Source organism: Sus scrofa, chromosome 8 (genome assembly GCF_054392235.1).
Source record: "Sus scrofa isolate SSC_HxYL_T2T_F1_AM1 chromosome 8, Sscrofa_HxYL_maternal_Yorkshire_Landrace_v2.0, whole genome shotgun sequence".
Taxonomy (NCBI): domain Eukaryota; kingdom Metazoa; phylum Chordata; class Mammalia; order Artiodactyla; family Suidae; genus Sus; species Sus scrofa.
This window is the reverse complement of record NC_139390.1, coordinates 108,887,133-108,902,932: the sequence shown is the minus strand read 5'-3', so window position 1 is coordinate 108,902,932 and position 15,800 is coordinate 108,887,133. Positions and strand designations below refer to the sequence as shown.

At 38.6% G+C, this 15,800-nt stretch overlaps 1 protein-coding gene across 1 annotated transcript in view; it reads right to left on the bottom strand.

Annotated features, from left to right (window-relative positions):
• Positions 1-2,937: 2,937 nt before the first annotated feature.
• Positions 2,938-15,800, bottom strand: part of ANXA5 (annexin A5) — a 32,862-nt gene continuing 19,999 nt past the window's right edge. Inside the window, exons 7-13 of the mRNA XM_003129218.6 lie at positions 15,047-15,126; positions 14,559-14,615; positions 8,029-8,122; positions 7,056-7,151; positions 4,992-5,050; positions 4,642-4,764; positions 2,938-3,465 (exon numbers count right to left, since the gene is read on the bottom strand). Of these exons, the coding sequence (XP_003129266.3) occupies positions 3,403-3,465; positions 4,642-4,764; positions 4,992-5,050; positions 7,056-7,151; positions 8,029-8,122; positions 14,559-14,615; positions 15,047-15,126 (572 nt within the window). The 3' untranslated portion in view covers positions 2,938-3,402. The remainder of the gene's footprint in view (positions 3,466-4,641; positions 4,765-4,991; positions 5,051-7,055; positions 7,152-8,028; positions 8,123-14,558; positions 14,616-15,046; positions 15,127-15,800) is intronic.

The window sequence follows — 15,800 nt, the reverse complement described above, 5'->3', positions numbered from 1 at the left end:
ATTTCTACACACCTATAACAAACTATCAGAAAGAGAAATTAACAATCCCATTTACTATGGCATCAAAAAGAATGAAATTCTTAGGAATAAATTTAACCAAGGAGGTGAAAAACTTATACACTGAAAACTGTAAGACACTGATGAAATAAATTCAAGGAGACATAAATAAATGGAAAGATACTCTATGTTCACAAATCATAATAATTAAATAATTAAATATGGCTTAAATGTCCCAATTACTCAAAGCAATCTACAGATTCAATGCAATCCCTATCAAAATTTCAATGGTATTTTTCACAGAACCAGAACAATCCTAACTTTTGTATGTAACTACAAAAGACCCTGAATGGCCAAAGAAAGCAATCTTGAGGGGAAAAAAAAAGTTGGAGGCAACATGCTTCCTGATTTCAAACTATATGGCAAGCTGTAGTAACCAAAACAGTGTAGTATTGGCATAAAAACAGACACACAGATCAACACAACAGAATAGAGAGCCCAGAAATAGGCCCATGGATACACAGTCAATTAATGTTCAACAAAGGATATACAATGGGGAAATAAAAGTCTCTCCAATAAAGAGTGCTGGGAAAACTGGACAGCCAAATGTGAAAGAATGAAACTGGAACACCAACAACATCATACACAAAAATTAACTCAGAACAGATGAAAGATGTGAACAGAAGATCTGAAACCACAAAACTTCTAAAAGAAAACATAGGTAGTAACCTCCTTCACATAAATCTTGGAGATAATATTCTGGACACCAAAAGCAAAGGAAACAAAAGCAAATACAAACAAGTGGGACTACATCAATCTAAAAAGCTTCTGCATAGCAAAGGAAACCACCAACAAAATTAAAAGGCAATCTACAGAAAGGGAGAAAATATTTGCAAATCATATGTCTGATAAAGAGCTAATATCTAAAAGAACTCAAATAAAAAAATATATAGTCCAATTGAAAAACAGGATCTGAATAGACATTTTTCTATAGAAGACATACAGATGGCCAACAGGTATGTGAAAAGATGGCTCAACATCACTAATCAGGAAAATGCAAATCAAAACCACAATGAAATATCATCTTACACCTACTAGAATGCCTTTTATGAAATAGACAAGACATAACAAGTGATGATGAGAATGTGAAGAAAAGAGAACTCTTGGGCACTGCTGGTAGGAATGTAAATTGGTATAGCCTCCATGGAAAACATCATGGAAATTCCTCAAAAAATTAAAAATAGAACTACCATAGATGCAGCAATTCTACCTCTGGGTATTTATCCAAAGAAAATGAAAACAGTAACTCAAAAAGTTATACACACCACCATGTTAATTATTTATAGTAGTCAAGACATGGAGGCAACCTAAGTATCCATAGATGAATGAATGGATAAAGAAAACGATGATAGATATATACACACACATACATATGCACACAGAGGAATAGTATTCAGCCATAAAAAAGGACTTCTTGCCATTTGGGACAATATGGATGGATCTTGAGGGCATTATGCTCAGTGAAATAAGATAAAGATAAATACTGGATGATCTCATTTACATGCACAATCTAAAAAGCAAACACTTATGGAAAAAGAGATCAGATCTGTGGTTCTCAGAGGCAGAGGGTGGGGTGTGGGGAAGTTAAAGAAGGTGGTCAAAAAGCACAAACTTCCAGTTGCAAGACAAGTAAATCCCAGGGATGTAACATTCAACATGATGACTATGGTTAATACTGCTGTCTGACATATTTGAAAGTTAAGAAAGGAAATCCTAATAATTCTGAGCACCAGGAGAAACATTTTTTCTTTCTTTTTAAAAAATCTATAAGAGATGATAGATGGTAACTAAACTTATTGTGGTAATCATTTTTTAATATATGTAACTCAAGTCATTATGCTATATACCTTAAATGTAAACGGTGTTGTATATCAATTATACCTCAATGGGGGAAAGTACAGGCAGCTGGTTCTCAACTTAGCTCTGCATTATAATCGCCTATGGAGCTTTCAAAAAAAAAATCAAATGTCATATACATACACATATAATTTTTAAGGCTCTCAGGCTTATTTTGATGACCAGCCAAGCTTGAGAAAAGAACAATATCACTATTTTACAGTTTTCAACAGGAATATAGTCCATTTACAAAAATGCCTTATTAATAGTAATCACTTGCTTTAAAAAAAACACATCTATAAGGTAGAAAGTGAAAAAAGGACATTAACACCAACTCAAGAAATAGCAGAAAACTGAAAGGTACCTATTAGAAGAGAGAAAGAAACTGCTTTCTTTTTGCTTCTCTACTGCCTGCTTTTTTATCTCAAAAAGGAAGTAGATGAAAATATGAGAAAGAAGCTAATAATAGGAAAGTGAAATGTAGCACTCCGAATTTTAGGTTAAGTTTTAAAATCAGCTTTTCTACTAAGCAACTAGCATAAGCATTACTTTAATTGGTGCCCATATAAACATGCTACCAGTAAATCAGAGACCCCCTTCAACCTCTCCCTCATTCCACACTAACCAGGGAATTCATTTCGCAGTGTTGTATTTCACCTAAAAGCCAACTATAAATCCAACTATCAACTGACAACATGGTCAATTAACTAGCTTTAAAAAGATACCACTGTTTGGAGCTCCCATCATGGGTCACTGGAAATGAATCTGACTAGCATCCATGAGGACACAGGTTTGATCCCTGGCCTCACTCAGTGGGTTAAGGACCTGGCGTTGCCGTGAACTGTAGTGTAGGTCACAGACACAGCTTGGATCTGGCATTGCTGTGGCTGTGGCATAGGCCAGGGGCTACAGCTCCGATTCGACCCTAGCCTGAGAACCTCCATATGCCACAGGTACAGCCCTAAAAAGACAAACAAACAAACAAACAAACAAAAAGATATAAATAGGTAAATACATTTTCTAAACATACACACACACACACAATTCAGGAGAAAGGAAATGTTTATTACCCACTAATCTTTTGAATGCAACTACCATAATTTTCCAGGTTTAATTTGGTAGCAAACTAGATCAGTAACACTTCCAGGAGTTCACAATTCTGAGGCTCAGGTTCCGATTAAGGTAATATGGTTATCAATTTAATATAAATGAAGCTTTTAAAATAGGCTAAAAGCAGTCTGACCTCTTAAAGGAAAATATAAATGATCCAGATTTTAGTCTTAGTAACATAAGTACACTTCAGTACTACAACAAAGAGAAAGATCTTAATGGAGATCAGAGAGAAGCACCACTACTTTCTCCTACAACGTACATGTTTTGGTCCTAGCATGCATGCTAGTGTGGTTAAGGCCATGTGCCAAGCCCTGGCTACAAGCAGTGCAGTGAGATGTGCTGAAGAAAGGCAGTGGCGGCAGTGGGCACAGCGTGGGGTCTCTCCCCAGGACCCCATCAGTCATCTTCACCTCCACAGAGCAGCAGGAGGGCCTTCTTATAGTCCCCAGATGTGTCACCCTGAAACCCAAATGGACTCCGTTAACCTCCACGGCTCACAAAAGTCACAGAAAATAAAAAAATAAAACATATCTGGCAACACGTGTCATTCACATGGCTTTTTTCCCAAGCGGGTCTCTCTCTCAGCATGACTTCCACATCAGGGATGTTATACAGAGGGTTTCCTACTGAGGCAACTTTGGATTAACATTCTAATTACACCCCTTGAAAACACAGTTCTGTCTAAGACAGCGAAATATGTTCTTCCCTCTAGTTATACAGAGAACAGGGAAGCTTTTAGAACTATATTCAAGCTAAGCTTTCTAAACAAACTCTAAGTTTCTATCATCTAGTATATGTCTGGCTACTGGGGCGGCCAACGCTGGGAGTGCCTGACTATTACAGCTTTGCCTCAAAGACAAAGGGCAGGATATGTTTTGCCTCTGCTTGTCTCACACACAGATGTGTGATAAATTAATGTTTCAAGCTACATGTGCAGGGGAGACCTCTCTAGCACCCTTCAGCACAGACACACACACAAATACTAAATAAAAGCTTGCTCAATTGAGATGCTGCTTTGTACATGGCCCACACTCCCCTTTATGAGGAAGAAAGAGAGGGAGGGAAGAAGGAGGAAAGGAAGGAAGGGGGGGAGGGTCAATTGGTCAAAGGCCTTAAGCCAAATTTAATTACACACCTCAGTGTTCCTTGCTTTTAAAGGGACAAAAATGACATTAATATTTAAGCTTTTTACTTACTACCTGATAGGACCTGGTTGGTTCTTTCCTGAACTCTGAACCAACACCAGAGATGAGGTGATAACAGATAATAAAGAAAGAAAAGACTGATATGAAAGAAAGGAGGAACTAATCATAAAGACGGCTGGAACTGATAAAAGAGCAAATGAACAAACACATTATTATCCTGGACTAGGTGGGTTCAGCGAGTCATCTGTCATCACTAATAAATAATGCTTCTAAGCTCACCAGGAGCCTCAGCCTCACCAAGAGCCAATTTTCCACTTGGGAGCCACCATCATCCTTCAGGAAACATCATGCCAAGCTTTGTAATCATAGCTTTAATCAAACCACAATTTTAAACTTAATGCTAGAGATGAGTTCTTCCATTCATGTCTTGCATGCTATATTTTGGTCTGCTGTAGATTTCTAAACATAATTTAAAGAAAGGTTCTACTACCTTAATCATCGAATAAAGAGAGGTGGCAAAATTCTTCCTAAACTCCTTCCTAATGTTAAACAGATCAATCTCACTCCTGGAAACCATGACTCTGATGAGGGTATGATCATCTGTCCCAGCTCCCTTTAAAAAAGAAAAAGAGAGAGGCACATACTTTAAAAATGGCAATTACAGCATCACACTCCCCTGAGTTGGGTGAATCAATAAAGTAAAACAATGCAGTAGAATTGAACTACGTGTTTTAAGGAGGAAAAAAAAAATCTCAAAGTCTATCATCTAAAACATACTGAAGAAAAAAAAAAACATACTGGAGAGAGAAATTAATTAGAAGATTCCAGGTATGCACTTACCTTCATTGCATAGTAGAGAGTTTCTGCAAGGTAGGCAGGGATACTCCGAATAGATTTCACTAAGAAAATAAGTAATGTAACAGTCACATGCTTTTCTGATGTGAAAAGGATTAAGTAAATAAAAATCAAAAGCAGCCTCATGCTTATAGCTCTACTTATATACAAGGATGAAAGTAACACAAGCTCCTTTGCAAGCTGCTCTGAGATCCTTACTCCCAAGTAGCTCCATAGATACACTAGCTTGAGTTTTCCTCAGGATCCGAAGTTCTACACAGAAGGGCACCTAGAACAGGGGCTGCATGCTTTTCAATGCCCCTTTGTTCCATGAGCACCTTTGTGCTATAGCAGCTTTAGCAGCATGGGCTATTAAGTCACAAACGTTTTCATCCCCCACAAATTATACAAACATCCTGGGAATTTCCATTCCAATAGATTCAAGCAAATAATACAAGATAATACGCTATCTTATCTTTGACAAACCTTAGATTATCTGCCTCTCATCGTAGTTTAGGTATTCTCTCCATATTCTTTAAAATCCATGATTCACACACAGCCACATGAGACTTAGTGCTTTGGTAGAAATACCCAGATAAATGGGTAACAGAAAAGAGTTTCTTCCCTGAACATGTACAAGTCTACTGTATGTTAAGGCTGCTCAGACCTCAGTCTGCTTAGCTTCAGAAACTGTATATTCCTTAATATACAAAGATAACAAATCCTTGAATGGGGGTGGTATTTCTCTTTCCCAATGCTTAAGAAAAACAGCCACTAGTAACTAAAACTGTCCTAACTTTTATGGGTCTTCTAATTATGAAGGGGCCATCTAAAAGTTTCCTATTAAGGAGCTCCTGCTGTGGCACAATGGGATCAGCAGTGTCTTGGGAGTGGGGAGACACAGGTTCAATACCCCTCCTGGCACAATGGGTTAAGGATCCAGCATTGCTGCAGCTGTGGCTTAGGTCAAAACCGTGGTTCAGATCTGATCCCTGGTCCAGGAACTCCACATGCCATGAGCCAACCAAAAAATAAATAAATAAATAAATAAATAAATAAAAATTTTCTATTAAAATTAATTAACTGGACTCAAATGAAAGGCTACTGTTAGTGCTGGTTCGTACACATATTTAGCTTATTCTCCAGAAGACAGAGAGCACAAAAACTTCAGTTCAATGCAAAATCCTCTGAACAAACAGCAGACAGAGGTTCCCTTCAAAGCTGGATGAAAACTAGGAGGACCACAGGAAACTCATGAACTACATTCTCCCCGGCTTTGAAGAGTATTTAATAATGCAATAAACTGCACAAACTCAGTTTTCCAGTTTTTCCAGGTTATTCTGAATATTTAGCTAGAATAAAATTTCAAACTATTTAACCAGAAAAAATAACCATCATCACATTTACCACTATTACAAAGATACTTTTCTAAATTAGACTCTATTTTCTCAGTCTGCCTCACAGCTGTCAGGATGGTATTCAAAAGAAAAACAAAATTGCACACAAGTATTAAAAATAATATTTACAAGTCTTTGAGATAATAATTTCAGGTTCACAATGAAATAACTTTTTTTCATTTTTGGAAGTTCGTTTTTTTCTCATTTGGAAGTTCTCAGGCCAGGGAGAGAGTCCAAACCACAGCTGCAATGTACACCACAACTGCAGCAACACTGGATCCTTAACCCACAGCACAGACCAAGGATGGAATTCACGCTGCCACAGAGACAACGCTGAATCCTTAACCCATGGTGGGAACTCCAAAATGGTACTGAGCCATAGTGGGAACTCCAAAATGGTATTATGTCTGATGGTATTATGTGTGATGTAGCTTCGAAATGATTTTTAAACAAGTCTCTTAATATTTCCATAGGATTAGATGAACTAACCAGAGTATCATGTATTTCCAACATCAAAACAGACTCTGAATTGAAAATTCAGGAGTTTGTTTCATTCAAAAATCATGATAAGCTCTTTTTATGAAAATAGGTAGTTATCTTCAGACAGCTTCAACTGAATGAACTACATTAGCTCTTAACACATAAATATTATATACATTATAAAATTACCTACCAACAGCAAGGAGCAGTTGCTCCAAATTACCAGAAGTCTCCCGGTCAATGGTTTCTTCAATTTGAAATCCTGATATAGTCATGTATTTGTCAAACACTAGAAAACAGGAAAAAAATTTCTTAATCACCTAAGAATTACTCTTTACAGAAAGATATTTACACTAATGGTACTATCCTACTAAACACAAATTTCCCCTTCTTCCTTGCTGACAGACCTTAATTTTGTTCAAGCCTCAATGTGCCAAGCCCTAAACAATGGATTAGAAATGTTCTTTGTCCACCCACTTTCCAGCCCCTCCTTACCAATGAGACCTAAAGGTAAATCTGATGTATAAACCTTTCTCTTTCCTTATTAAAAGTAATAGACAGATACGATTAGTTTGCCCTTTCCTCTTTGCTATGAAATGGTTGATGTGCTTGGAGCAACAGTAGCCATCTTGTGACAATGACGTAGCGAGCATGAGAAAGAAAACCAAAGCACTAAGAACATCAAAACAGAAATGTAGAAAGAAACTAGTTCTGCCAAATCAGCCAAGGAATCCTACCTACCAAAAGCCCAATTTGTAAAGCCACTATTAGTAGGGTTTTCTGTCACTTGCCACTGAACATATTCCCACCTGATCCCACAAGTACTGATGAATATCCAGAAGTGAGCTCCTAGGTACCACTATCTAGGAGAAGATACTTAGAGTGAGCAACAGCCCAGTGATCTGTGACTATGAGTAACAACCTGGAGGTCTACCTCCCTCATCACCCGAACAGCAAACAGTGCTCAAGGATCTCTAGTTTTGTAAAAGCTACCACAAGAGCAGAGAGAATTATGAGATTCCTCAAGGTCACTGAAAAGAAGAAATAAAAAAAAAAAACTGATTTATTCAATAAGAGCCTGTTATGCAGCAGGTATTTTGGCACACTGGCTCTTGTACTTCCAAAATTAACCAAACTACCTGTATATACACATTTTTATCACTCACCCCTTCTCAAATGTGACACACTTCGTGTTCCCAAGATAGTAATAAACTTTTCTTCATCTGTTCCCCATTTAAGTTCTCCAGCCTGAAACAATGCCTGTGAAAATTTCAACCTCAATTAATAAATTGTTTTCCCATCTCATTTCCCAGTTCCTTTTTTTTTCTTTCTTTCTTTTTAGGGCTGCACATGTGGCACATGGAAGTTCCCAGGCTAGGGGTCAAGTCAGAGATACAGTTGCCAGCCTACACCACAGCCACAGTATCACCAGATCTGAGCTGCATCTTCGACCTACACCACAGCTCATGGCAACACCAGATCCTTAACCCACTGAGTGAGGCCAGGGATCAAACCCACATCCTCATGGATACCAGTCAGATCTGTTGCCCCTGTGCCACAACAGGAACTCCCTCATTTCCAGGTTCTTAATCACACTTACGTTTTATTCCCTGACAATTATTTTGCCTGATTCATCATCTTATACTTTTCCATTCTAAATTTTCCTACTCTGAAACTCAGTTCACTTGAGTTTGGAGCTACTTTGGAGCTTGTCACTGGACTGTGCCACAGAAGATTAATGGGTCAAAGCAATAAAACACAACCATGGTGCCAGGTTAAATGTTCCCAAAATGTCTACCACAACTTCCAATCGTTCAGGAGCAATGGTGTGGTTAGTGGAAAGTTCTGATTACCTCACAGGTGATGCTGCATTTCAGACTGGGGAAAAAATTTAATGAGCAGCTATGGTGTCTATGTTTTCTGTTTTGGTTGCTCTGTAGCTGCTCAATTACACATGATTAAAGAATAAACTCCATATTTTCTCTTTACAGCTGAAACAACCAATGCTAGCTACAGAAAATTTTCCCACTTCTAAAAGATCACAAAATTATAAAAGGTTGTGGGTATAACACAGTTCCTAGCATACAAGAGGCACTTAACATTTACTTGCTGAATAGTTTGAATGTCCATGTTTACTTTTTTACATGGAAAAGATATGCTTTCCAGTGTTCACATAATTGCTGAAAAAAACTACGTACAAATATCATTAAATCTGGGATTACTTCTTGAGATACAGATAATTTATTAAAACTCAAAGAATCGGAGTTCCCGTCATGGCGCAGTGGTTAACGAATCCGACTAGGAACCATGAGGTTGTAGGTTCGGTCCCTGCCCTTGCTCAGTGGGTTAACAATCCGGCATTGCCGTGAGCTGTGGTGTAGGTTGCAGATGTGGCTCAGATCCCACGTTGCTGTGGCTCTGGTGTAGACCAGTGGCTACAGCTCCGACTGTACCCTTAGCCTGGGAACCTCCATATGCCGCGGAAGCGGCCCAAGAAATAGCAAAAAGACAAAAAACAAACAAAACAAACAAACAAACAAACAAACAAACAAAAAAACCTCAAAGAGTCAATCTTTAAAATGCCCATACTACCCTTTTAATTATTCACCAGGTAAGTATACCATTTAAAACAAGGTGAGTGCAACTTGCCAAGACTGCTGCTTGGAGCTGCTCTTATGCCCACAAGTGGCAAAACAAATAAGTACAGGTGGTGGTCATAGCAGGTTTGGATGTAGAAATTCTGGCCATGTTATACTTAATAATATACAGCAGTATAGATTTGCGTTTTTTAGGTATTTCCAGAAAATCATCTTTACACTCAAGTTTGAAATTAAATTATTTTAATGAGAAAAATAACATCAATCCTGGCTATGTAAACAGGTTATTTAAAACTGAAAAGAGAGTTGCTATGAAAGTCATGCAAGGATCTCAACCTTCGAACCATATCACAATAGTCTTAACTTTTTAAATCTAATTACAAAAAAATACATGTTCATTGAGAAATTGGGTAAAACAGAGAAAAAACATAATAAGAAAATTAAAATTACCACAAATGCCAACATTCTGAAAATCACTTCCCTCTGGTATATTCTCTGCATACAGATTAAGAGTTACATACATACAGATAGCCCCTAAAGGGTTAACCCCCTATACAACACTGCAAGCATTGCTAAAGCCCCCCTTTCTTCAACTGTTCAACATTTCTAGGAATCTTCTCTAGTAGGTATAACAGTTAAGCCTGTTGTATGGGAGTAACTGATGTAATGACTATTTTTAACTATAATCTCAATTTCTTGGAAGAATCATGTTTAAGATCAACAGCTACTCTAAAACTTAATTATTAAGTAAATCGCATGCAATAATAATGATGGCATCTTCATACAGAGCAATATTTAAAACTTTTATTCTGTCTTATTTTAACGTAAGGGTCCTTCCTTCTAAATGAGGATGCCCAATATCCACGGAGCTGTTCTGGATGAGGGAACCTCCCACCTCTCCACCCTCCCCCTTCCCCTCAGGGGGTGCTCTGCAGTTTAGTCCAAGCACCAGTTGGGTTGTCTTCACCTACAGAGTAGGAATAATATTGCTATAGAGTTATCAATATAACTTATGTAATGAATGTATTGAACAGCGTCAGGTAACCAACAGCAGGTGCTCAATAAACATTGATTCCCTTCTCCCTCCCTCCTTTGAGTTCAACCTTCTCTCCAGAGAAAGCATAAAACAAGGATTGAGGAGGGGAAGAAGTCAAAGCAGCTTAACACATTAAAAAATGTTGCTGGAGTTCCCGTCGTGGCACAGTGGTTAACGAATCCGACTAGGAACCATGAGGTTGCGGGTTTGGTCCCTGCCCTTGCTCAGTGGGTTAACGATCCGGCGTTGCCGTGAGCTGTGGTGTAGGTTGCAGACGTGGCTCAGATCCCGCGTTGCTGTGGCTCTGGCGTAGGCCGGTGGCTACAGCTCCGATTCGACCCCTAGCCTGGGAACCTCCATATGCCGCGGGAGCAGCCCAAAGAAATAGCAAAAAGACAAAAAAAAAAAAAAGAAAATGTTGCTGTGTAGCACTGGGAACTATGTCTAGTCACTTATGATGGAGCATGATAATGTAAGAAAAAAGAACATATACATGTATGTGTAACAGGGTCACTCTCCATGCTGTACAGTAGAAAAAAAATTGTATTGGAGAAATAACAATTAAAAAAATAAAATAAAAAATAAATATTTAAAAAATATGAGAAAGTAAAGTGGCTTATCTGTGAAATGTGAATTCCCAAGCTGAATGACTCATCGAGGCTTATCAAATCCCTGAAATAATAGGAATCCTCTTGGTGCCAGGTATCAGTAGAGAAAAAAATGCAAAAGTCTGTGAATGGGCCCTTTAGTTCTCTCAGATTACTCTCAATTAAGAAATCCTAAACTCCCACTAATGATAACAGTTCAGGTGCCCTTGCTACAAGGTATAAATGAGTGTGGTCCTTTTTGTAATGCTGAAAGGATCACTGTTTTCAACAGGCTGAATCAATTAATAACCCATTTTTACAACTCAAAGACTAACAGCCAGTCTGTATTCTGTGTTGTTCCTGGTCACTGAAAAGATATCGACAGCCCAGATACTGTTTCAGGGATACTATATGGGGGCTCACAGTGTGGTCCCAGGACCAGCCTGGCATCATCTGAGGCCTTGTTAGAAATGAAGATGCCAGGCCCCACCCAGATTCCCTGTCAGAACCTGAAGCTGAAAGAGACCCCCGAGGAATTTATCAGCACAGAAAACTGGAGAGGCACTGCTCTGTAGTGAATGCTCCAACCAGGGGAATGAAAAATGAGGTAAAAACGTACTGTTAGTAGCCTCACACTGCAGCTATGTGATGGGAAATCTGCCCACCACCCGCTAATGCAGGCCTCGCCGGCCACCTGAGGCTAAGGCTGCTCCTTCTACCATGACCATGACCCCTGAAAAGCATCCAGAAGTCCGACTCCTGAGAGTGGGAGTGTAAGAAGCAGCACATCTCCTACAGACCCACGGACAACGCGAGTCTGGAAAGCAAGGGGGTCTCAGCAAAGAGCAAGGCCAGGACACCTGGGCGTATGGGTTTGTAGGGCTGCTCTAGCCTGGTCCCTCAGGAAGGCAGCGTTAAGCTAGGTCTTTCCTTCTAATGTATATTTAATAAGCCCCTTTTACCATAGCAGAAATGACAAGGAAGAGAAAACAGGTAGGAACACTGGGACTGCTGTCTAGTTAAAGAGGAAGGGCTTAGGGGTCAGATAAGTGGGAATCTCAGCTTTACTACCACTCAGTGAGGGGCATGGGCTTGTCTCTTGAACCCCTGAGCCTCAGTTTCCTCATCTATAAAAGGGAAATGAGGGCGTTCCTGCTGTGGACAGTGGGTTAAGGATCCCGTGCTGCCACAGCTGTGGCACACGTCACAGCTACAGCTCTAATTCAATCCCTGGCCCAGGAACTTCCATATGGTGTGGGTGCAGCCCAGAAAAACAGTAAAATGAGAAATGATCCCCTCTGTTTCTGAGGGGATTATGCACTGGTTCACTTAGCAGCTACTTACTGAGTACTGACTATATGCTAGGAGCTAAGGGTACAAATTGAACTGATGGCTCTGAGTGGCCTGTTAAGGGCAGTCAATAGGCAGCTTCAATGTGAGGTGGCAAGGACTATGACAAGAAGCTTAAGAAGCTACAGTCTTCCCTATAAGGACCACCTGACACACACCTGGGGTCAGCCAGGGTGACCTGAAAAGCAGCTAATCTGAGGACTGATCCTTGAAGAAGAACTAGGTGAATGGGTGGAGAAGGGGCGGGAGGAGAAAGAGAGAGCAAGTGAGAGAGAGCTGGAGGCCTAAGAAAGGCACAGATAAAGAAGAGACTTATAAATCATTTAGGGACTGGAACTTTATCCTTGGGACAGTCAGCTTCACTGAAGAGTTTTAAGGTTTTAAACAGAGATGGGACATAATCAGTTTGCATTTTATAAAGGACAGTGAGGGAAGCATCAAATACTGTACAGAGAGCACTCAGCAAACATCTGTTTCCTTTCCTTTTCTCTCTCCCGCTACATGAAGAGACGATGGGGTCCCAAAGCCATTACAAAATCAACCCACCCGAAAGAAGAAGAACGTTCTCCTTATTCCTATTAGAGAAGTCAGATCACACACCCAGAAGTTGCTTCACAGGAAACAGTTAATTGGAGGAGTGCATACAGCTTTTCCCCTTTCAATGGTGCATGACTAGCAATCAAAATTGTATATTACATGACTAGCAATCAAAATTGTATATTACCTCTTTTTATGTGCTTTGCAGGTATTTCATTTTTCACAAATTGAAGGTTTGTAAACCCTGTGTGGAGCAAGTCTATTGGTGCCATTTTTCCAACAGTATTTGCTCACTTCCTGTCTCTGTGTCACATTCTAGTAATTCTCATGATATTTCAAAGTATTTCATTATTATTATATTTGTTAAGGTGATCAGTGATTTGTGATGTTACCACTGTAATTGTCTGGGCATTTTTTTAGCAATTAAGTATTTTTTTTTTTTATTTAAACTAGGTACAGGAGTTCCCATGGTGGCGCAGTGGTTAACGAGTCCGACTAGGAACCATGAGGTTGCGGGTTTGGTCCCTGCCCTTGCTCAGTGGGTTAAGGATCCAGCGTTGCTGTGAGCTGTGGTGTAGGTTGCAGATGTGGCTCAGATCCCGCGTTGCTATGGCTCTGGCATAGGCTGGTGGCTACGGCTCCGATTAGATCCCTAGCTTGGGAACCTCCATAAGCCGCAGGAGCGGCCCTAGAAAAGGCAAAAAGACAAAAATAAATAAATAAATAAAGTAGGTACAATGTTTTTCAGATATAATGCTATTGCACACTTACTGAAGTATAGCTTAAAATAACTTTTATATGCACTGAGAAGCCAAAATAATTCATATGACTTACTTTAAAGTGACCTGTTTTACTTTATCGAAGCAGTCTAGAACCAAACCCACAATATCCCCGAGGTATGTAACACATGGAACCAGAGAGACATGACTATAATATGTGATTCTAGGAATCCAAATAATTCCTTTATTACCAATTTCCAGTTTTCGAGCCTCATGTTTCAAATTTCCTCACTTATTCCCTACATTGGATTACTTTACAAACCACACTGAGACTATAATGGGATTTAAAAGACACTTAAGTACAAATTTCATTTGGGAGAAACTAAAGAGCAAATGAGAAAAGAGCAATCCTACTAGAATTCTATCAAAGGAAAGGTGGAGGAATTTTTCAAATACTACAATAACTTGTCATCTGTTACATAATAAAACACCATTTATCACTAAAACAGTTTTATTTTTTTCCTTCTTTATCCTTTCCTACCAAGAGACTGATTGCTTCAGTGGCTGTAGAAGCAACAACACTTGGGTTTTTTCATAAAATTTTTTATTTTGTGAATGATTCATAACCTCAGAAAAAATAACCTATTTAGGTGGAACACACTATTTATGTGTAATTTATTTTATTTCACTTCAGCTTTGGGATAAAATATTTTGCTGGTCAGATTAAAATGAAAGACATCTACTTACATGAGTCTTATGGTTTATAAAGGACGTGATTATTTTTAGATGCAATTATAAGATGATTTTTCATTAGCATAGATTCTTTTTTCATTTGTCATAATCAAGTCTTACATATTAAGTCTCACTCACCTGAGCATCTTGTTCAACCTGTGCTTCATCAATTCTACCATCAGGATCTCTATTAGCCTATAAGAGATAATATGTCACATTACTGGATTACACTTCTTTTGTTCAAAATAAAAAATGGTTCCATCTGATGGTAATGCACATAGAGCTTTTTCTCTTAGGAGTAACACGCTTTTATTAGGATCTTATCAATCCTACAATATTTTACATTAGCACACAAGCACTGTCCAAAACAAACCTAACCCTCTTGATATTAAGTTCTATGAATAAAAGAGGATAGTGAGATCAAAAGGAAAATAAAACAAAAAACTATGAGTTAGCCCTTAAAAGCTCAGGTCAGATATTCTGAAACACAAACACTGGTAACACATAGCCAGAGTCAAGTACCAGAAATAATTAAAAGATTTTAAGTGATCTTACTTTTAACTAGATTCAGACCAGTTCAGCTTCAGATTTTTTTAATCAAACCACAAATAGTCTCGACCCAATACCTGAAGGAGGACCACCAGCATCCTCTGGTAGTACCCTGATGTATCTCCCACCACATCATCTTCCAGGCTTGAGCCATATTCTGCAACAGAATAATTTCACATTAATTTATAGTTTCTTTCAACTAGAAAAAGATACCTTGCCCCATGAATCAAATGGAAGAGACATACAGGAAGTAATATTTGATTAGCATAATTGTTAGTCCTTCTCTGAGTGCTTTAAAGACTGAAGGTAAATGCTTTAAGTAAGTGGCTGGATGAAAAAAAGTCTCCCAAAAGTACTCGTTTCAAACATAAATAATGACTCAGCCATTTAGAAATGATTTCAACCAATGCAGTTATTAATCTATAGACACATGATGGTACTGGAAAGCCTCTAAAATGCAATCTTAATTTTAAGTTTTATTTTGCTTTCTTTCCAATGTTTTACATGATTCATCTCCAAACACCTTCTATTCTCTAATATTTTTCTTTCTTTAGAAGAAATAGTTTTCTTTGTTTGAGGTGTAGCCATTCCTACCCCTAATAAGATTTTTCCTTCTTCAACAAATAAAGTTAACTCTGAGAGACAGCAGTGATATTTTAAAATATGCCCTTCTGTCCCCTATTTCCAGCTATTCAACATAAAGCCACAGCAAAGGGGAGAACCAGTTTCTACAAGAGTCTACACTTTTCACTGGCTCTCAAACAGCTGCTATTGATGGAAAGGAAGTATTACTCTAAGGCATTTAAATATTTCATCATTATTTGAAAGGAG